Consider the following 23,658-nt stretch of genomic DNA (forward strand, 5'->3'; position numbering starts at 1 on the left):
ATACTAGTACGTGTGTCACTGAAAGCATCCTTGGAGACAATGTAGCCAGACTACAGAAATAAAGCAGTCTGACACCACTTTAACTGCTATGACTTTATTCTGTGGAATACTGGGATTTGTAGTTTGCTGAGGTATTCAGTCTAGTCTGCCAGAGAGTTCTGGTGTCTCAGCAAACTACAAATCCCCAGATTCCACAGGATAGAGTCAAGGCAGTTAAAGTGGTGCCAAACTTACTTATGGAGTGTACTAACACACCAAATTCTACATGACCATGAAATGTTAGGGCTTGTAAAGGACTCAGAGGTTAGAGGTTAGTCAAGTGACCATTTCAGAAGAAAGGGCAGCTCCTAGAATCCTAGAATAATAGAATCATAGAAATATAGAGTTGGAAGAGCCCACAAGGACTCCCTGCCATGCAGGAATACAAAGCACCCCCAACAGATGGCCTTTATTTAAAAACCTCCAAAGAAGGAGATGCCACCACACTCTGAGGCACTGTGTTCTTACTTCTGCCATCATATCTGAGAAAGGAGAAACCATATAAGGCCATGATTCTCTTTCTGGTTTCCCTCTGATTATGCTGTGGTTTGAAATGGAAGGCTGTTTTTGCTATGACACCAGAGAAATGGAAATCCTTTCTCTGTGAGGTTTTGTGGCCCAGTGCTGACTGGCCACCTGAAGACAATGACTTGGAATCCTGTATAGGACTTGCCTTTTTGTAAGTGGGTTTATGTGTGTGAGGATTAGAATTGCAAAGACTCACAATGTCCACATCCAGTAGAGAGCTACTGTAATATACCTATGTAGCAGAGTTGGTAAAGGGGCTAATGTGTACTGGGACCAATGTGCAATGGGACCAGTGTGCTGTTCAAACCCAATGCACATCAGGCACCAATGCATATCAGGTACTTTTACTGGTGTCCTTGTTATGCACCTTCACAATTCACTAACAGGGATTTTTTTTAGCTCCTCCACTATATAGTTAAGTGAACACAAATTTATATTAAGTGAAATGTCATATAGGATTCCAGAAGATGTTTTTTCCCCAGTCAGCTTATCTGTTGTGTAAGACTTGTTTTTGCTTGACTCTATCCAGTTGTAGTTTTTTAAATTACTTTTGTATTCCAGACAGTTTGATTCACCTGTATCTGAAATGCTTGGGACCAGAGGTGGTTTGGATTTTTTAATTTTTTTTTTTTAGATTTTGAAATATCTGTATTTGCATATACATACATAATAGGATATCTTGGAAATGGTAACCAAGTCTAAACACAAATGCCAGTTGTCTTTCATATACAGCTTATACACCATAAATTTACAACAGGGACATGGTGGCTTAGTGTTTAAGATGCCAATTCTGATGATTGTAAGGTTGGAAGGTTGGCAGTTTGAGGCCCAAGTGCCACGTGGCAGAGTGAGCTCCCATCACTAGTTCCAGTTTCTGCCTATCTAGCAATTTGCAAGCATGTAAAAGTGCAAGTAGATAAATAGATAAACCACTTCAGTGGAAAGGTAACAGTGTTTCATGCAGTCATGATGCCCATATGACCACTGGAGTCATCTACGGACAACACTGGCTCTTTGGCTTAGTAACAGAGATGAGCACTGCTCCCTACAGTTGGTTACAACTAGACATTCATGTACTTTTACACCTAATACACATAGCCTGAAGGTCCATTTATACCAGTGATGGCAAACCCACTGCACGCGTGCCGGAAGTGGCATTTGGGCCATTTCCTCGGGCATGGGGCGAGGGAGGAGGTGGAATAGGCACGCGTGTGCCAGTTCCTCCCCCTCCCTGCCTTTTCCTGGCCTCCATCTGTCTCTCGGAGACAACTGGAAGCCAGAAAAGGGCACTCCGGAGAAGGAGCCAGAGGAGTGTGCCTCTGGCTCCTCCTCACAGCCTTTTCCCAGCCCCCAGCTGCCTCTTCAAGAGAGCTAGAGGCTGGGAAAAGGGCGGGGAGAGGAGGAGTAACCGGCGCACGCCAGTGCCGCCTCCTCAGGGAGCTTTGCCTGCCTCTAGCTGTCTCTGGAGAGACAGCTGGAAGCAGGGAAAGGTCCTCAGGGAGAGAGGCAGGGGCCCTCCCCATCTCCCTCCTTCCCCAATTACCTTTCCCTGTCCTCCAAGTGCCCCAAATGGGGCACCTAGAGGGCAGGGAAAGGTCCGTGGGGAGGGAGGAAGGGGCCCTGCCATTCCTATTCTTTCCCTTTTTCCTTTCCTCGCCCCCAAAGGGCTTTAGAGAGCCCTTTGGGGCGAAGAAAGGTCTGGGAAGAGGAGGACTGGGTCCCTGCTCATGGCTCCTCCCCCTCACAGGCCTTTGCTGACCTCCAGCTGTCTCTGAGAGACAGCTGGGGGCGGGGAAAAAGGAAGGGGAAGAGCCCCACCCAGAGGGTGAAAGCTCCGCCCATGGAGGGTGGAAGCCACACCCCCTGGGCCAGAAGCCCCGCCCCAGCACGCAGACCCATCCCAGGGGGCAGAAGCCCCATCCCTTGGCACGCAAACCTAAAAAGGTTTGACATCGCTGCTTTATACAATATTTTTAAATAGTTATATGTACATAACAAAATTTGTGTATATTGAATCATCAGAAAGCAAAGGTTTCACTATCTCAGCCACCCATGAAAAAAGTTTTAGTTTTTGGAATATTTTGGATTCTGGATAAGGGGGAGTCAACCTGCATTGGTATAGTTTTATTTTAAATTTATATAATTATTTTACTGGTATTTGTTATTTCAGCTGCCTTCAGGGCTTCTTTTTGGTGTAATGTGAATTACTAAATGAATGAGTGACTGAAGAAATAAAAGATATGCAAATAAAGGATGGCTGGTGACTCCTATGTGAGTAAGGCAGTTAAGCCTTTCCAGTTTTGGAAAGTTTTAATGGGTTTATCCAAGATTCTGAATCTATAGGGTGGAATTTTTGATAACTGGAGTAAAATGTGGAGTAGATTTCTCACCCCACTGGCATGTGGTTGCCACTGATGGGGAGAGAATACTTTCTAAATATTTTCTCCTTCTGCAATTTTTCTTTTTATATTTCTTTCCCTCAATTTTTTTTTAAAAACTGACTGCATAAAAGAAACGAATGCTCAGATCTTTTTCCTAGAGGAAGAAAAAGGAGCAGAGTAGGGGGCATAGCATGAGAAGAAAGGGTGACGTTCTCTCTCTCATTCTATGATAGTCTACTGGTGTACCTTACAGTCTCAGCATCTGCACTGTGTACTAAAACCACCCCTTCAAGGATTGTGGCGAATGTATAGCATGGACCTTAGAGGTCCCTGCTGGTTCTAATGCAACATAAACACCTTTGCTCCTTATATCATAAATCTTGAAGTTGAGATTAAGTATAAGGGACTGACACTGGCTGGAATCCAGCTGAATGGTTTCCACTAGTATAACCATTTCTTGTCAGCCTAAATCTAATTTTTAGTCCTAACTAGAGCAAAACCACTGAATCAACTGGATTCACCTGTGGACTAATTTAGCATTCAGAAATGGATCAGTGGGTCTAACCTCTAGCTCAAATTAGCTGTTTTGAGTCATTTGAGAGGAAAGTGGGCTTCAAATCAAATCAAATCAATCAACCAACAAGATTCCAGATATATAGTTGTGCATTCCTGTCTGGTGCTTAACTATTGGTCAGTGCCTTCACTGGGATGGCAGAAACCATCACTGTGGACAGTAAGGTGGTACATTGGCAGATATACAGTCAGTGGCACAGTGTTATTGTTCAGCAGAAGTGTGGTAGAGTGAAACCATAGAGTAACTATATAAGTGTCATACCCTCTGACATTTCACAGATTAAAAACAGGACATGTGTGGTGTTACCCTTTTGGCTCTGATATCCAGAGAGGACACCAAGCCTCTGCTTGATTTAGAGGAATATTGGATTTAGCTCAAACAGAGAGATATACACTGACTGAGGTAACTTCATCTTGGGTATCTATCCCAAAGCAGACAGACCTCCAAAGGCAGATTTCCAAATGAGAATGGGTTTTATTTAAAAGGGAAGATAAGCACATCACTCAGACAAACAACTACACATGCACACAAGGACTAGAGAAATCAAAGGTGGGAAGCTGGAATAGATGTAAGGCATCACTAACAGTGATAATTACCTATGTGGATCTTGATTCCAATTGCAGTGGGTCCAGGAATGGAAAGAGGATGCAATAGCTCTCATGACAAATGGGAGTGGGGAACGATAAAGGTTCTGTCCTGGCAAACTGACAGAGATTCTGCCTGCTTGCTGGACTAAGGCAAAGACTTGCTAAAAAGTCCCAATATTTACACCAAAAATATGTCTTGAGGGTAGATTCCAAGGGTTTGGAAAGACCAAATCGTTTTTGAAGTAGTTTTCAAAGGTGGTAATACTAAGGTGTGATGGACTGTAACAGACGCACATTTCCAGGCAGAGAAGATTATCTCACAAGATCGCCAGTACTTGTTTATCTTACATCAGCCCATTGCCTGGTAATCCTAGGATCTCCCCCATCTCCTCTAACATGTCTGGAATTGATCACTCAAATTGGGGGCCCTGTGCAACTCCTGCCTGCTAGCCTACATGCGGGAGCTATTCACTGGTGATGGCATCTACATTCAGACTCCTCCACGGGTCACTAAGCCCGGGCTTTATTAAGTTTCAGATATAAGAAGAGGAGGTGTGATTAGAGTCACCCATGGGCCTAACAGTGGCCAAGCAACATCGTAGTGTGGTCAAGATGGCAAAATTTAGTAATGAGGAAGAACAACTATTGTTTTTGTCTGAGCCTACTGGGAAGAGCAAGATTATGTTCCCTTCTCTCCTCTTCCACTGTGAATTTCCCATTGCACCATAATAAGGAAGCACAGTGGGAGATACAGAATCAATTGTACAATGTTAGTGCTCAGCAGAAGAGTGGTATAGCTCAACCACACTAATTACATGAGTGTAGATTTACACTACACAAGCATGATGTGAGAATTTGCACATACATTTTCTTTTTAGAGGTGGAGACATCAGTTTGAGACTGATGTTGCTCCTTTTCTTGTAAATTTCACATATAACACTCTCAGTGCATATCAGACCAATTGTAAAGTACTGCTGAGTGGGGCATTAAATGCCTTCCAAAGTGTTTGTGCATAATCTGGATGTCAATACAGAAAGGGATCTATGGATAAGATCAGTTTTTATCAGTCCCCTGAGCCCAAATGAATGGTTGAAGTCTAGGACTAATCCCATCCTGAATGAATGATAGCATGAAAAAAGCATAGAAATGAAGTAGTGGGGTAGTTCATGACAGCAATGATCATGAGGAAGTTGACACACTGGAGTATATCCAGAAGAAGGTGACCAAAATGGTGAAAAGTCTAGAAACCATGCCCCATGAGGAGTGACTTAGGGAGCTGAGGATGTTTAGCCTGGAGAAGAGACAAGAGGTGATATGATAGCCCTGTTTAAATATTTGAAGGGATGTCATATTGAGGAGGGAGCTAACTTGTTTTCTGCTGCTCCAGAGACCAGGGCATGGGGCAGTGGATCCAAACTACAGGAAAACAGAGTCAACTGAAACATTAAGAGGAACTTCCTGATAGTAAGCACTGTTTCACCATGAAATACACTGCCTCAGAGTGTGGTGGAGTCTCTGTCTTTGGAGTTTTTTAAACAGAGGCTGGATGGGTATCTGTCAGGGGTGCTTTGCTTGTGTATTCCTGCATGGCAGGGGTTGGACTGAATGGACCTTGATGTCTCTTTCATCTTTCAGATTCTATTATTCTATTATCTCTGCATTAAGAAGTACGTGGAAATGCACCCCAAGGAAAATCAGGTGGAGCCACTTCATGATTACATGATTATTTGTTTCTGGTTACACCAAGTCTACCATTTGCAATTTATTTTAAGCATGGCAGCACTGAATATTTAATAACTAATTTAAATATTCACCTTGAAATTAACATAATCGATGAAGTGAAATTACTTCCTAAGAAAGTACTCATCTAGCTAACCATCTGTATAATTCCAAGGTTGTTCACATCAATGCCCTTCTCACATCTCTTCCTACTTTTTGGTGTCATTTTCTCCTCTTGGTTTGCCCTCACTGTCCTCAGCTGTATTCACCTACTCTTCTGCTTAACTGAGTTGGCTGTGGTGACACAAATCATTTTGTTTATTGCTGTTAATGGCATCATCATTGTTCGGGGAGCTTGCAGCTAGAGAATCGATTCGAAGCTCTTTCCCTTATCAAGGAGGATGAAGAAGAGCAGCATGGACAGACTTCAGGGACAGAGCAGGGGAGCCTGAGAGTCCCACCCGAGGGAACAGTCGCTGCTAAGCCTCGGAGGAGGCGTGTGGTCGTAGTGGGGGACTCCTTGCTGAGGGGTACAGAAGCAGTGATTTGTAGGCCTGACAAGATGTCTCAAGAGGTGTGTTGTCTTCCAGGTGCAAAGATCCGTGATGTGACAGAGAGGCTGACAAGACTGGTCAAGCCTACTGACCAATACCTCTTCCTTTTGGTCCACGTGGGAACTAATGATACTGCAAGACACAGCATTCAGAACATCAAAAGGGATTACGAGGCGCTTGGTAGGAAGCTGAAAGGAATGGATGTACAGGTTGTCATCTCGTCTCTTCTGCCAGTTGAAGGGCGTGGTCCAGGAAGGGAGAGGAAAATAGCAGATGTGAACAACTGGCTCCGCAGATGGTGCCGCCGAGAAGGATTTGGATTCTTCGATCATGGGCTGCGGTTCCATGAGGAGGGACTTCTTGCAACAGACGGGTTGCATCTCACGCCAGTTGGAAGAAATATTTTTGCCAACAGTCTCAAGAACTTCATCAGGAGAGCTTTAAACTGAGTTCTGAGGGGAAGGGAGACAATATTAAGGAAGGCGAAAGGGATGGCGAAAATAGTCAAACTGACATAGAGGAAACAAGGCAAACAGTGCAAGGGCCCAACAGTGGGAGGCAAAAAAACTTGCACAGGCAGCAAGTAAAAGGGAACCATGGTCTGCGATGTCTCTACACTAATGCACAGAGCATGGGAAATAAGCAAGATGAACTCGAACTCCTAGTACAACAAAGCAAATATGATATAATAGGCATCACTGAAACCTGGTGGGATGAGTCTCATGGTTGGAATGTGGAAATAGAGGGGTATAACCTTATTAAGAGAAATAGGCCAAACAGGAAAGGAGGAGGAATAGCACTATATGTCAGAGATATTTACACCAGTGAAGAGATCCTGGACATCAATCATGGAAGCCAGGTGGAGAGCATCTGGATAAGAATCAAAGGGGAGGGAAACAACAAGGGTGTTACGGTGGGAGTCTACTACAGACCCCCAAGTCAGACTGAGGAATTGGATGATATCTTTCTAGAACAGATGACCACACAGTCAGAAAAGAGAGATGTAGTAGTGATGGGCGATTTCAACTATCCTGATATTTGCTGGAAGTCAAACTCAGCAAAATCCTCAAGGTCTAGCAAATTCCTCACTTGCCTGGAAGACAATTTCATGGTCCAAAAGGTGGAAGAGGCAACAAGGGGGTCAGCTATTTTAGATCTGATCCTAACCAACAAGGATGACTTGGTTAATGAGGTGCAAGTGGTGGGATCATTAGGTGGAAGTGACCATGTTCTCCTGGAGTTTGTAATACAGTGGAAAGGAGAAGCCAGGCAGAGTCAGACACACATCCTAGACTTTAGGAGAGCGGATTTCAGTAAACTTAGAGAAGTATTGAGGGCGATTCCATGGTCAGAAATACTAAAAGATAAAGGAGTTCAGGACGGATGGGACTTTCTCAAAAGGGAGATACTGAAGGCACAATTTCAAACAGTTCCAGTGAGAAAGAAAAACAGGAGGTGTCTCAAGAAACCAGGATGGATGACTAAGGAACTTTCAACCGAGCTAAGTTTGAAACGGAACATGTATAAGAAATGGAAAAAGGGGGAAATCACGAAAAAGGAATTCAAAGAAATAGCAGGCATGTGTAGGGGTAAAGTCAGAAAAGCTAAAGCGCAGAATGAACTCAGGCTTGCTAGAGAGGTTAAGAACAATAAAAAGGGCTTTTTTGGATATGTCCGCAGCAAGAGGAAGAAGAAGGAAATGGTAGGGCCACTGCGTGGAGAAGATGGCAAAATGCTAACAGGAGATAGAGAAAAGGCAGAATTACTCAACACCTTCTTTGCCTCAGTCTTCTCAGAAAAGGCAAAGGGTGCTCAACCTGAGGATAATGGAGCAGAGGACAGAATAGGGGAATTTCAGCACAGAATAAGTAAAGAGATAGTAGAGGAACACCTTGTTAATCTAAATGAATTTAAGTCTCCGGGACCAGATGAACTCCATCCAAGGGTATTAAAAGAACTGGCAAAAGTAATATCGGAGCCATTGGCAATCATATTTGAAAACTCCTGGAGAACAGGAGAGATCCCAGCAGACTGGCGAAGGGCAAACGTTGCCCCCATCTTCAAAAAGGGGAAAAAAGAGGATCCAAACAATTATTGTCCAGTTAGTCTGACATCAGTTCCAGGAAAGATTCGGGAGCAGATCATTAAACAGAGAGTCTGTGAACATCTAGAAGGCAATGCCATAATCACAAAAAGTCAACATGGGTTTCAGAGAAACAAGTCATGCCAGACAAATCTAATCTCTTTCTTTGATAAAATTGCCAGCTTGGTAGATGAAGGGAATGCTGTGGATATAGTATATCTTGATTTCAGTAAGGCCTTTGACAAGGTTTCCCATGACATTCTTGCAAACAAGCTTGTAAAATGTGGGCTAGACAAAGGAACTGTTAAATGGATTTGTAATTGGTTGACCGGCCGAACCCAAAGGGTGCTCAACAATGGCTCCTTTTCATCCTGGAGAGAAGTGACCAGTGGGGTCCCACAGGGCTCTGTCCTGGGCCCAGTGCTATTCAACATCTTTATCAATGACCTGGATGACAGAATTGGGAGCATACTTATCAAATTTGCAGATGACACTAAATTAGGGGGAATAGCTAATACCCCAGAGGACAGGATCAAGATTCAAAATGACCTGAATAGACTAGAAAGCTGGGCCAAAGCTAACAAAATGAAATTCAACACAGAGAAATGTAAGGTATTGCACTTAGGGCGGAAAAATAAAATGCACAGATATAGGATGGGTGACACCTGGCTGAATGAAACTACGTGTGAAAGGGATCTAGGAGTCCAAGTAGACCACAAGTTGAACATGAGTCAACAGTGTGATGCGGCAGCTAAAAAGGCCAATGCTATTTTAGGCTGCATCAATAGAAGTATAGTGTCTAGATCAAGAGAAGTAATAGTGCCACTGTATTCTGCTTTGGTCAGGCCCCACCTAGAATATTGTGTCCAGTTCTGGGCGCCACAATTCAGAAAGGACATTGAGAAACTGGAGCGTGTCCAAAGGAGGGCGACAAAAATAGTGAAGGGTCTGGAAACCATGCCCTATGAGGAACGACTTAGGGAGCTGGGGATGTTTAGCCTGGAGAAAAGAAGGTTAAGAGGTGATATGATAGCCCTGTTTAAATATTTGAAAGGATGTCATATTGAGGAGGGAGCAAGCTTGTTTTCTGCTGCTCCAGAGAACAGGACCCGGAACAATGGATGCAAGCTACAGGAAAAGAGCTTCCACCTCAACATTAGGAGGAACTTCCTGACAGTAAGGGCTGTTCGACAGTGGAATGCACTTCCTCGGAAGGTGATAGAGTCTCCTTCCTTGGAGGTCTTTAAACAGAGGCTGGATGGCCATCTGACAGGGATGCTTTGATTTGGATTTCCTGCATGGCAGGGGGTTGGACTGGATGGCCCTAGTGGTCTCTTCCAACTCTACAATTCTATGATTCTATGATTCTATGATCACATAATGTTGTGTCCTAGTTGAGAGAACCACATGTGTCTTAAAGGCTGTTAGACTGTGTACCAGTGATGGCAAGTAATACCAAGGACAGCGGGGCTAAAGAAGAAGGAAAATAATCCTGAAAGGACCAATGTTGAATAAAACGCTTCGGAGGCAATTTTGATGTGAGAAAGAACAAAAAACAAGACAATTTTTTGGGGAGCTCATTTTTTATTTCAAACTTTTACTTTCCAGTGTTAATTTGGCTCATAGTTTGCTAATTCTGGAGTTTTCAAATATGAATATAGACTTATGAAACCTGTCATATCTTTTCTAGAAAAATGTTTTACGGAACCTCGTGGAAATGTTGCACATTCCCTATACATACTGCATGTGAAGCATATTTAATTATATCCTGTCAAAGCTCATTTTCCCCTCCTTTAGTCCTTAAAAATATGGTAATTGCCCCTTTCCCCCTTGTAGTTAATTTTAAATTTCAGGAGGAATTAAGCTTGCTAAATCTCTTCCTTTCCCTCCTCCCATTGGTCTCTATGGTAGCAGCAAGAATAGAATTACTTTGATCTTCATTTCTAAGTGGCATCTCGTTTCTTCCAAGCATTGACCTTGTTTAGTGCGAATGAAATTTCCGATAAAATTCCATTAACTTATCATTCGTTGATCTTGGAGAGATGTCTTTAGGGGAGTTGCTTTAGCTCTGAAAGACAAAAGGTGATTTGTTTTAGAAAATCAATGAAAAGCGCCATAAACTAAGGGAGAAAATCTGCAATTAACTGCTTGGTCAGACCCCATTAGGGCTTTAATACTGCTTAGCATTGGAGTGCTGCATCTTATAAGTTAGAAAATGAGAAAGCAGCACATGAACACTCAGAAGTCGGCTCCTGAATTTAATGAGACCTGCACCATGCAACAGCCGTGTTTAGGGTACATAGTAAGCATCAAGGGATGCTGGAAGTAGCCAAACTATGACAGTAGAGTAGCTCTTCACGCCAAAGCCTCAAATTAGGGTTGCCAGGTTGTAGCTCAGTTAGCTCTCCTGTCCTTTTAAATCCATCAGTGATAAGGCAATAATAGCATTTCCTATATTATTATTATTATTATTATTATTATTATTATTATTATTATTATTATTATTTTCCCATCTTTTCCCCAGTTCAATACTCAAGGTGGATTGCAACAGATTAAAAAAAGGTTAAAATCCACAAAGTACCAAAGTCAAACATTAAAAAAGACCCTCAGCACAACAAAGGTTTAATCTGCACTGCAGAAATAATGCAGTTTGACAACACTTTAACTGTGATGGCCCCATCCTATGAAAATTTAGGATATGTAGTTTGTTGTGGCACCAGAGCTCTCTGACAGAGAAGTCTAAATACCTTACAAAATGACAATCCCAGAAGCCCATAGCATTGAGAAGTTAAAGCTGTGTCAAGATGCATCACTTCTGCAGTGCAGATTAGACCAAAAATGACAAACAGAAAACCTAGGTGAGTGAGTGGGCCTTGTGCAATCAGTCCTCAAAGGTTTGCTGAAATAGAAATGTCTACGGAAAGAGGGTGCCAGGCTAAAGTCTCTGGAAATTGGGTTGCAGAGCTTGAGATCATCCACTGAGAAGGCTAAGATCAAGTGTAGTATTCCCACAAAAGGTATCTGTGAGAGTGGTAGGACAAAGAGGAAAGCCTCTCCAGAAGATCTCAAAATATGAGGAGAATATGGTCCTTCAAATAACATGGCCCTGACCTGTTTAGAGCTTTATAGGCAATTGCCCATTTCTGGGCACAAACCTTTGAATTGTTCCCAGAGATGGACTGGCAGCCAGTGGGACTAGTGCAACAAAGGAATATTCCCTGGATCCTTTGCCCTCTTCTATAACAGCTTGGGGATCTGACTGATTTCATGAAGAGGAACAAACAAGAAGAAGCAAGGGAGGGAGGAATCATAAAATCATAGGATCATAGGAGTTTATCACACTGGGGCTAATTTTGACATTAAAGAGAGATTAAAGCACATTGAAAGCAACCCACAAATGAAGTGGAAATGGTGAATAATTGCGCAAATGATTATCACATGTAATTGTGCAAATAAAGTGATACCGGAAAAAAGATGTGCGTTAATGCTTGTTTGTGACCACTTTAATGGAAGGTTTTGTGCAACGTCGTGTGAAATTGTTACGTGTAATTACGTTATTTTTCCGGGATATTCACGGGATAAACTCCTGATCTCCTTTGTGTGATAACCTCCATAGAGTTGGAAGAAACCACAAGAGACACCAAAATCCAACCCCCTGACATGGAAGAAGACACAATCAAAATATTGCCAAGAGATGGTCATCCAGCCCCCTTTTAAAATCCCCGAAAGAAGAGAGAGACTCCACTACTCTCTGAGACAGCATGTTTCAGTGTTGAACAGCTCTTACAGTCAGTAGGTTCCTCCTAATGTTGAGGTGGAATCTCTTTTCCTGTAATTTGAATCCATTGATCCATGTCCTAGTCTCTGGAGCTGCAGAAAACAAGCTTCCTCCATCCTCAGTATGATCTCCTTTCAAATATTTAAATAGGGCTATCATATCAGCTCTTAACCTTCTCTTCTTCTGGCCAAACATAGCCAGCTCCCTCAGTTGCTCCTCACACAGCATGGTTTCCAGGCCTTTCACCATTTTGCTCGCCCTCCTCTGGACATGCTCCATCATGTCAACATCCTTTTTGAACTAGACACAGTATTCGGGGGGGGGGGGGGGGAGGAGAAGAAGGATGGGGAAAGGTGTACTTACTTGTCACATAGCGATTACTTTATGATAGAGGTGAGAATCATGCTTTTGCTGTCTGCATGCAGCCATGGAAGCCACCTGCAAGAACCTTCTGGTATTCCCATTTTCCTCGTTAAATCTATCTGTATCTCTCATATTTAGCTACAGCTGAGGAAGTAGACCAAGGAGATTATCAAACATGCCTTATCCCATCTTTTCTCTGATGGGATAGATGCACATTTAGCTGTCAAAGCTGAGTCTTACTACAGTTTCCCATGACTGGGCATATTCAGTCCATGTGCAACGTGGGCTTGTCCCATGGCTTTTCAAAGACAGAGTTTTCCTGTTCTTGAAAAGCTGTGGTATAAGTTCAGGTTGCATACGGGCTGCATACATCTAGCCAAAGGAGAATGTGGTAAAGCCTGTCTTTGACAGTTAAATCTGTGTTAATCCCATCAGGGAAAAGATGTGTGCGATAATCTCCCAAGTCTACAAAAGCCTCTGCTACAATTTCTTTCCCACAGTTAGTCTCAGAGGTGCTACAAGATCCCTTTGCATACTGGTATTCAGAGGTGTAGCTAAATGAGGTGCAAAACTAGGGTATCCCCCTTCTGAATAAGCATCCCCCCCATGAAATTTTCTTCTAGTCCCCAAATTTGTAGGGTTGTTGTAATTTGAGATTTTAGAAATGTTGTCTGTCAAGAAAGAAAGAAAGAAAGAAAGAAAGAAAGAATTATTGAAATACTTACGACCTTAATGACTAAAGAACAAAGCCAATTTAGGTTTTTAAATGAATCAATACTGAAATGAGTCTTTCAGTGCAGAAAATGAATGTTGCTGTGAAACAGACAAAACAAGCCCTTTTATTCCCTTCACATAATTTTGGGTAACTAACTGCACAGCATTATTTTTTATTATTAAATGGGGGTGTTAATCCAAGAAAGCACAAACAGAAAGACTAGGCTGTTCGTACAGACTTTTTGGAAAAGATTCCACTCCCTCCTGTCTTCTTCCATGCACCGAGTTAACTGAATGCCAACTATTTTTGCACTTAGAACTCAGTTTGCACCAAACTGAAGTACTGTAAACTGAGGACAAAGGAAGAATGTGGGAGAAGGAAAGAGAAACTGGGATATTTTAAAAGCAGCTGAAAAAGTGTGACAATGTAGAATTAATTGGGAGTGTCCATGACAAATCAGGAGAGTTGGAGGGTATGAAGCACACATGGAGGTTAAGATCATTTTTCACCATACGTATGATGCTTTCTTCAGTTTGGGATACTAATTTCATTGTAGGTGTAATCCATGGTTAAATTTCAGACATTAAATATTTTAATGTAGAAATTTGAAGGTGTAATTATAGTTTACAGCTGCTTTCCATGTTTACATATAAACCTGAATAATATTTCCAGACTCTACCAACATGTTCATTCATTTATTGCTAAAATGATTGATTGCCTTCCTTTCTATCAGATTTGGTATTCAAGGCAACCGGCAGCCTAAATGGAAAGGTAATATATTAAAAATGCTTAAATTGCAAGATTAAAATAACCAGTGCCTCCTGCAGTGAATCTAACAGCAGAGTGTGTGTGAGAGAGTGTGTGCACATGTGCATGTATGCGTGGTATGCACCTTCAAGTCTCCTATTTATTTATGGTGACCCCATGAATTTCATAGGGGTTTCTTAGGCAAGGAACACTCAGAGGTGATTTTGCCAATTACTTCTTCTGGTATTTGTTGGTGGTCTCCCATTCAAGTACTAACCAGATGTACTTCAATAAAATTTCCAAACTGCAGTCACATATAATAATCCCTCAGAGCTTTGCTTTAAAAGCCCATATTTTAGTCATACATCAGAAAAGAATGAAGGATTAAGTAGGGTCAGGTCTGCAGCTGAAGTAAGCATCCCATGTTTTCTAGGCCTAGAATCTTCTTCTTGAAGAAAGCAACAGGTAATTTTAGAAATGTTCTGCTACGCTGTTTACATGCATAATCGCAGTTTTCAAAGATTATTCACCGTGTGAGCCTTATTCTGGACAAAATTCACATGTTTTTTATGCAGCAAACAATTTTTTGTGTGCAGAAAATACTATATCTATACAGATTTTTTTGTTGCTGCACAGAGAAATACTGTTTTCTGCACAGAGTAACCATATATAAAATTTGCACAGAATAAGTCCTGAACTGAAAAGATTCTCATCAGTCCAGGATACTTCTCATCTGCTTTCCCCCAAAATTGAGCAACATGTTTTTTTTTTAATTTAAAAATCAGTTTTGAGTATTTTTAGATATTCACCCCATCTGGCCTAGAGGTGGGGAATATGAGGCCCCTTCAAGTGCTTTAGATTGTATCTTCCATCATCCTTAACAAAAGTTTGGAAGACTTAGGGCTTGGACAGATGGGCACTTTGTGCCGAACTAGGGCTGCAGTAGAGCAGAGCGTTCATACGTTCCCAAACCCTACTGGGTGCTATGGGTGCCATCTTGGCATGCCCTTGTTTACACTGGGCATGCCATGATGACGTCCACTGTGCACAGCACCGAAATGGCATGGTGCACGAAGGGTATCATAACACCATGCCATGGCAGTTATGGCACCCATTCTGCAGTACAAAAAGGAGCGTGTGGTTGCCATGGCCTGCTTCCAAGGTAGAAAGGCAGCCAATTCTGCCAATCTGTCCAGCCCCTTAGGTACCCATCACATTGGGTGAGGAATTGTAGTGGTGTGGCTAATACGTGTGTGTGTGTTTTGAGGGGCCTATAGGACTTTGTCACATGAGCCTTGGTCACACCTCAGTCTTGCACCAATCACATTCTTAAGGGAATAGAAATATACTGGTTTTGTAGTTTTTATCAGATGTCTCTTCAATAGCATGTTTGGTGCCATTGATGGTCTTCATGCTCTCTCTTCCTCATTCCCCCTTAGGCTGGCCTCCTTGCCCTGCGCCCTACCCAGCATGCCTTTCATTTTTAAAATTTTTAAAAAATTGTAATGCAATGCTGGAGTTATGGAGATGTGATATTTTAAACAAAAAACAGGCTGCCTGGGAATAGCAAGGGAGAGGGGGCGAAATGAGGACATTGATGCCACATGACTTCCCAATATTGGTACTGCAGCAAACTGTCACTATCACACTGTTGCAGTAATGAGATAGCAGTGTGATTGGCTGCTTATTAACAGATTTCCTTATCAATGGAAATTTGCTCTCTAACAATACTTCAGTAGCACAGCAGCAAAGGACTGGAGGTGAAGTTGTGTGATAGGTACTGCCAAAGGCACTATTCTCTTGCTTAAGATCCACATGTGATCAAGTCCGTATTCCAGAAATGTAACTTTTCTAAGTTCAGACCTGAGTTACAGAAAGATAATGGGTGCCACATATTAAGATATAAGAATTTGGGAACAAAAAGCTTATAATGCTTAAAACCCATTTGACAATACTCCCATAATCTGCATGATTTATCTTATGCTGGGATTTGGCTGCATAATCCACTAGCTGTGTTCACCCATCCTCTTTGGTAACTCCTCCTCAAAATATCCTGAATGGCTTCCCTAGTTTTTTTCTGAATTAAACATTTGTTTAATAGCACAATGATCCTTTCCTTGGGCCTCTTTTTAAGCAGCTTTACAGGTTTTGATATGATATGCAGGTTCTGGCAATCAGTAATACGAAGGCTTTCATGGGAAGTATAGAGTGTTGGCACATTTTGGCATCTGGTGAATTTGTGACTTTTCACAGGAAAATGAATGAGTGGTATCTTAATGTGCTGGACTGCACATTTAATGTACTCACATCAGGCCTGGGTGTTGTATATGTCATGAAAGCTAAATCCCTGGCACCCCAGAGAGATGGCACATGGTTTTGTTTCTAATATGACTAAGACATACATCAGTGGCTGCTGGTCATTGTTTGCCATGTGCTAGACTTCTGGTCACGGTGACCAGATGTCGTAAAAGCAAGGGAGGACAAGGTGCTAAAAACTGTAGGACATTCAAGAAATATGTAGGACATTACAAAATAAAGGTTAAAAACAGTAATAGAAATATAAATTCATACCAAATGTGCCCCAAGCTCTGGGAGCAAGTTTAGTCTGCTGCTGCTCTTAGCTAAGAAGAACTATAGAAGGACACATCCTATCTTCCTATTTGCAGTAAAACTAGGCTGTAAATATGTTCCCCTTCAAGACATATTTCTCGAAGAGGAATAGCAAGTGGTGTTTCTCAATGGGCTTCTCAATCATGATAAAAATGGAAGATGTTTTTGAATTCTTTCTGGACAGAAGGTTGAAATGTCAGACATGTCTGAGAAAAGGAGGACATTAGTATCCATGGGGGTGATGGTGATTCTTGAACCAAACCACAATGGATACCAAGAGCCTATTGTAGTATTCTTAACTGCTCCACAGGATGCCAGCCATTGTGCTCATGTAAGGAAGATGCCTGTAATCATTGACTGTCTGTTAATATCACCCATCATAATGATTAGGTTAGTTGAAGGATCTTATGCACATGTATTCACAAGCCCATGCTGTAACATAATCTTTGAAGATCTCACACTAAGGCTGGATCCATACTACATAAATAATCCAGTTTGACACCACTTTAACTGCCTAGTAACTCAATGCTATGGAATTATCTGCTCTGAGTTCCAGTTCTGGGAAAACATCAGGATACAGATAAAATAATAATAATAATAATAATAATAATAATAATAATTCTGGGAGTTGCAGTTTGCTGTGGTAAAAGAGCTCCCTGACAGAGAAAACTAAAAGTCTCACAAACCCCAGAATTCCATAGCATTGAGTCATGGATTGTTTGTGCAGTGCAGATGCTGCCACTGATACTGGTGGGCTGTACAGATAGGGCTTTCTTAGTTGTAGTTCCTATGATATAGCAGAGAGCACTAATGGCTGATGGATTTCATGTCAGTGGGGTGGGGAATCCATGCTGTGGTTTAGTCTGAACTTGAAAGAGGCTGAAATATGCGTAGAGCCTTGGATGCCTCCTTTACATTTGAGTAGATTCATCATCCCACTTTGTCTCTTGGTTACCCCAAAGTTCACTTCATTTCAGGAGCCTAATGGTGTGGGGTAATGACCTTGTTGCTATTGTTGGTAAATAATTTGTTGATCTTTTTCAAATCAACTAGAGATCCTGCCCTGAGGCTCCAGTTGCTCCTTTCTGGATCTACTTTCTGTCCATTCTTGCTAAACTGAAGGCCTCTTTCCTTAACAGTAGGGGTTGGATGATCCCAACTTTTCCTTTATCTGTTGAAAATATTAATTTCTCTCCTCCTTGGCCATGAAAGGTAGCTTGCGGAATAATTAAAACACAGCAGCAAATTATATTGAGCTGTTGCAATTCAGCGAACCTGAACCCGGCCTCGATTCTATTCATTTCATCTGGTGTAGAGTCTTTGCACAAACATAATTGAATCACAACAAATGGCAAGGGAAATGATCTGCTCAGAACCCTATGAGTAGAAAATCATACAGCCCTGCAGGAAGCCAGAAGTTAAATTAACCCTTCTCTCTCTAGGGTGCCAGATTATCACATATTAACAAATTGTGAGAACAACCTACTATATCAGCTCAAGGGGAGGAAGGGAAGGAGTTTGGAATAAGGTTATTAGTATACAACTCACATATCCCCTCTGCATGAAAAGCTGGGATGGAATTATTTACAGCTGAGAAGTGATCATTCATAATGGAGAAGGCATACTGGTGAAAAGTGAATACTGCCCCAGGGCACAATCTGAAGTAGGATTTGGAAAGCTGCTCTAAAGAAAAAGACCAGTAATGACATGTTGAAACCATTCACACCTGAGCCTGGTAGGATGATACTATGTCTGAGATTTTACCTCGGGGTTGTAGTTGTGTGCCTTCAAGTCATTTCCAGCCTGTGGTGGCCCTAAAGTGAACCTATCATGGTGTTGTTAGTTTTTTGGGGAGGGAGTGTCACGATTTCTTCAGAGGGGATTTGCCACTGTCTTCCTCTGAAAGTATGACTTGCTCAAGGTCAAACAGAGGGTTTCTATGGCTGAACAGGGATCTGAACCATAGACTCTCAGAGTTCTAGTCCAACAATCAAAACATTACACCATGCTGGCTCACTTTATCTTGGAGATGCATATTGCAACTCTCTGAATATGCAGATATGCATTGATTGTGCTATGTGGCCTTTGTGATGAATAGCAGGGCTATGCAACCAAATGTGAAACCATATGCACAATGAGTAATAGTATCACAGAATTAGAAGAGACCTCAAGGGCCATCCAGTCAAATTGCAATGGAAAGAGTACTACCACCAGTTTCAGCAGGGGCAGAGAAGGTGCATCTGTAAGAACAAGGGTACTACATAGGGCTGCCACAAGCCCATCCATACTATGCTGTTATAGCACTCTGGTTCCACTTTAACTGCCATGACTGCATCCAATGGAATCCTGTGGAGTTCGTAGTTTGGGGAGACATGAGAATTCTCTAGCTGAGAATTTTAAATACTGCTCCCCAAGTGGCAAATCCCAGGATTCCATGGAATAGAACCATGGCAATAAAAGTAGAATCATAATATTATAAATCTATAGTGTGAAAAAGGCTCTGGTCAAGAGCATTCCAAGGTGCTGAGATTTCAAGACGTGAGGCCCAAGGATAGTCCCTAGTGATGTGAAGGGGGAAAGAGAGGGCAGATGAGTCTCTGGAGAGTTGTTGGCAACTATTCCAGATCAGTCTGTAGCAGGGCCAGCAGTATACAGTAATATATATGTGGACATGTGTAGAAACACGCCCACACACACACTCTATTTCAAGACGGTGCTCTCACCCTGAGATTTCCCCCCTTTTCCTTGAGGACTTGAGAAGAGAAGCCAGGCCCTGAAGCTCAGGGCTGGGTCCTGAGATCTGGTGACCTAGTACTGCATGTGGAGTTTTGCTTCTGTAGCCTTGAACTGAGTGTAAATGTAGTACAATGGATGGCATTGTCTAGCCATTTCTGTTGGGGAACTGATATATGCATAAGATAACAATAGAATTAGGCCTCTGTGTCCTTCATCATGTCATTCTGCTCTTTATTCTGAAAATAATTTATAGGCTGGGATGCTGTTAATGCACAACACTATTATATCATATTTGTGTAGTGTAGTTTTATACAGGTGAGAAAGCATTGCAAAGAAAGAAAAGCAGATTCTTTATGATCCTTGTGAGGCATTCTTCAGTGCTTGACATCATCATTATCATCATTATCATCATCATCGTCATCATCATCATCCTGCTTTCCCCGCAAAATTGGAATTCAAAGGGGCTCACTGTTTAAAAGAACAATACTATTAAAACCTGAAAAGTGAGCATTAAGATAGAATTAAACTGTCACAATATTAAATCACACCACACATGAAAAGAATAAAATCCAATTAAAAAACATAAAATGCTTAAAAACAGTACAGTTAAAACATTTGTTATTCTACATGCAATTCGGTAACCTATTTGTGTTTATGAAAGCCTGTGGCATGACTTTTGTGAACAGGTCATGAAATTAGACCTCCTCCTAACAAGATTAAGGAAAGTAATAGCACTGATCTATTCTGCTTTGGCCAGACTTCCCCTGGAATACTGTTTCTAGTTCTGGGTGTTGAAGTTTAAGAATTATATTGAAAGATGGGAAAAGGTACAGAGGATGGTGAGCAACATGGAAGAAAGTCTAGAAATCAAGCCTTATATGATGCCAACTGAAAACTGTTCATAGAAGATAAAATGAGTTGGAAGAGACCACATGGGTCATCCAGCCTGACCCTTGGGACCCAAATTGGTTTCACACAAACCCTCATATGTACATGGTTTTAAATAATTTTAAGAAGTTTTAATCTGTCTTTTAAACTTGTTAAATTGTTTAGGATATTTTTAGCCTTTAAACATCATTTTATTTTTACACTTCTAAAATTAGCCAAGTTGATTTTATGTTATGCCATGGTGAGATCTTTAGACAGAGACTGGGATATAAATATTTTAATCAATTAGTCAATCACTCAGTCCATCAGTCAATAGTATCTGGAGGGCTGTCAAGCAGAGGATGAAATGAGCTTGTTTTTTTTTTTTGGTGCACAGAAGATACCTAGAAATTCAAGGTAAATATTATGAAGAACTTCCTGAAGGCAAAAGCTGTTTGACTGGAAGAGACTACCCTGAAAAATGATAGAATCTCCCTCATTGGAGGTTTTTAAAAAGAGATTAGAGGGCCACCTCTCAGGAGTGATGTCTAGGTAGAAAGGTTGGCCTACATGGTCCTTGGGGACCCTTCCAAATTTGTGTGTGTATCCACATTGTAGAAATAAAGCAGTTTGACACCACTTTGGCTTTATCTTTGAGAATCCTGGGATTTGTAGTTTAGTGAGCACCAGAATGCCTTGACAGACCATGCTCATCAAACTACGAATCTCAGGATGGAGCCATGACAGGTAAAGTGGTGTCAGCTATGAAGAGTTGTATGACTCTGTTACTTACACATTTGTGAATATGACAAATGAGACCAATGATCTATCTAGATTGGTAAACAAGGCTTTGATTGATAGCAGATGGGTATCTGTCTTGGACCAGAAAGCTTTGGCAATGCCAGGGGTTAAACGTGGAGTCATTTTCAACCAAGCAATGTGCTTGTAACACTGAACTTACAGTTTCTTCTTGACGAACTCTACATTGGAGTCAATTTACAGAAATTTTTTTACAATGCATAGATTATCTAACACACCTCTGTTTTGTTTACTTGTCTGCAGCAGAGTCATACCAGATGCCCAGCCCACAAATGTTCTGTCGAATCACCTGGATGGATACCAATCCAGCATTCTTCTGTAAGTCTGCACCTTTTTATTTATGTGCAAAAATTTGAGCAAATGAAAGAGATGTCTGAGCACTAGAGGCAGACTCAAGGGTGTAATATTGGACCGTTTGATACATTTCTGAAAGAAGTACGGAAAGAATTGTGGTCTCTGGTCTGTCCAAGTTCCCTTTGAAGCTTAGCTTTTACAACATTGCTCTAGTTCTGATTGTGTATCCTTTCTTTAGATGTTTACAGCCTCCAGAAGGTTGCTGTGTGTGAAGCGCTAGTGTGTCAGTGTGGCTGGAAATAACCTCAAAAATGTTTGGCAGATGCTTCGTTGGTGATAGTTATTATGAGCTCAGAGGAAGGGAATGATACTCTTTTGTGCTGTCCTGTTTATTCTTTCTTTTGCTTATCTGAATGAGATGACTTTCTTGCATTTCAAATAGCCGACTCCAAAACCATACTTTATACAACTGAAATCCTAGGCACACATAAATGGGAGTATGTTGCACTGAATACAACAAGATTTTTTTCTGCCTAGAGAGTTGGAGTAGGGGGCCCTTGCAGTCCCTTACAACTCTACAATTCTGTGATTCTGAACATGTGTAGGATTAGTTTGCAAAAGTCCAAAAATTAGTATTACAGCTTTGATACTCTGCAGGTCTGCTTAGAAATCTAGCTTGGAAAATGGTCACCTGAGTTACACTCCTTAAGTGTGAACTGCGTCTCAAGATCAAAATGGATATTCTGTACAATATCAGATTTGAAGCCTACAGATGTGGAACTTGTAAAACTTATATTTTAACACAATCTGATTGGTTTCATTTAATATGTGTTGCAGTCAAAGGAAACAGCCTTTGGTTAACCAGGGACATTTGGACCATCTCTTTTCCGTCACATGAAGAAGGTACCACATTGAAGGGCTGACTTAAACATAGCATGCCTCCTTGAAAGTTGCCAAAAATAACATTATAGACATTTACCACTATAGACATTTTATATGGTTTGCATAGTTTTAAAAAGCTGTCCTCAGGTAAAAGAGCCTGAAGGACAGGCCACTTCAAGACTAGAGCTGCAAATCGATCCAAACTATTGCCAGGCTCTTTGTAGCAGGATGAAAGTTATGAAAAAGCCAAATTCTTTCTGCTTTGTCTGAAGCAGAGAGCAACTAACAAATAGAAATAAAAATATATAAAATGAGCAAAACATTTTGGCTTTTGCTTTATTCAGTTGCTAAAGATGAAACTTAGCTGCATCCAAGATAGCAGTTTAGAACACTCTGTTTTCAGCACTTTTCAGTGGAAGACAGGATTATCTTCAAAGGTCAGATCTACATGGGCCAATTACAAGGGTTTCTCCCCATCCACTTTGTCAGCTATCTACTCAACTCAGGGCTAAAGCCTGAATTCAGTACAGACTATCTTCTCAAGGGAATGTCGATTCTGTACTGAATCCTCCCTATTCCTGGTTAAATTGGATTTTAAAAACACTAGATTTTTCAGAAAAAATCCAGAGCACTATGGAGCATCATTGGATGGTTGTTTACATATATGTCTTGCTGTGCTGCTCAGCAGTGCTGCTGCTGTGTAAGGTGCTTGTAAAGATGATCTCAACTTGAACTGGGGGTTTGGCCCTGCATTGTGTAGGCAGGTTGTGCTGAAGGCAGGGAGAAACTAGTGTAATTGTCCTTTGGAGACATACCTTAAGACTTGGGGAGGGGATTTCTCCCAGTTACCACCTGGGACCCTAGAACTGATTTCTTAATATATGTTTTGATACACAGATATACAGTATTTGCACTGCAGTGATGCATGTCCCATGTGGTGTTTCGGCTAGAGCACAGACATAGTGCATGCACACTCGGAAAGAAAACCCTTTAAGCTCTCTGAAAACAATTTGAAGGATTTATTTTCATAAATATTTCTTTGACTTCTTCTGACAAGATGCTGAAGCTACTCTCATGTTTAAATTGGCCCTCAGTTGTGCATTGATGGATGACATCAACCCTAGAATGCAAGTGCAAACCAACCAGAAATATTAAGGGCAAGAGACCCAAGTATTCAGCAATTACTTATGAGTAAGCATCATAAAACACAGTGGTACTTAATATCAATGCAGCATTGTTACACTGCCATCCTATGCATATTTATTTGCGCATTAGCTTCATGGAACTCTGTGAGACATATCGTTACGCATGGATGTGTTTGGGCTGCATAATGTCCTGGCTCTCTGCTTGTGCAGAACAGGACTTGTTGATTCAAGATTACA

General features: G+C 41.5%; 1 protein-coding gene across 10 annotated transcripts in view; it reads left to right on the plus strand.

Annotated features, from left to right (window-relative positions):
* Nucleotides 1-23,658, plus strand: part of DLG2 (discs large MAGUK scaffold protein 2) — a 1,248,672-nt gene that overhangs the window by 229,817 nt on the left and 995,197 nt on the right. For 9 of the 10 annotated variants that reach the window (XM_089512900.1, XM_089512903.1, XM_089512905.1 and 6 more), the window contains one exon: nucleotides 21,344-21,418. In XM_089512900.1, coding sequence (XP_089369026.1) covers nucleotides 21,344-21,418 — 75 coding nt within the window. The remainder of the gene's footprint in view (nucleotides 1-21,343; nucleotides 21,419-23,658) is intronic. The other variant, XM_089512901.1, reaches the window with a different exon arrangement.

This window comes from Sceloporus occidentalis, unplaced genomic scaffold (genome assembly GCF_023333645.1).
Source record: "Sceloporus occidentalis isolate IW3139 unplaced genomic scaffold, rSceOcc1.0.p SCAF_2, whole genome shotgun sequence".
Taxonomy (NCBI): domain Eukaryota; kingdom Metazoa; phylum Chordata; class Lepidosauria; order Squamata; family Phrynosomatidae; genus Sceloporus; species Sceloporus occidentalis.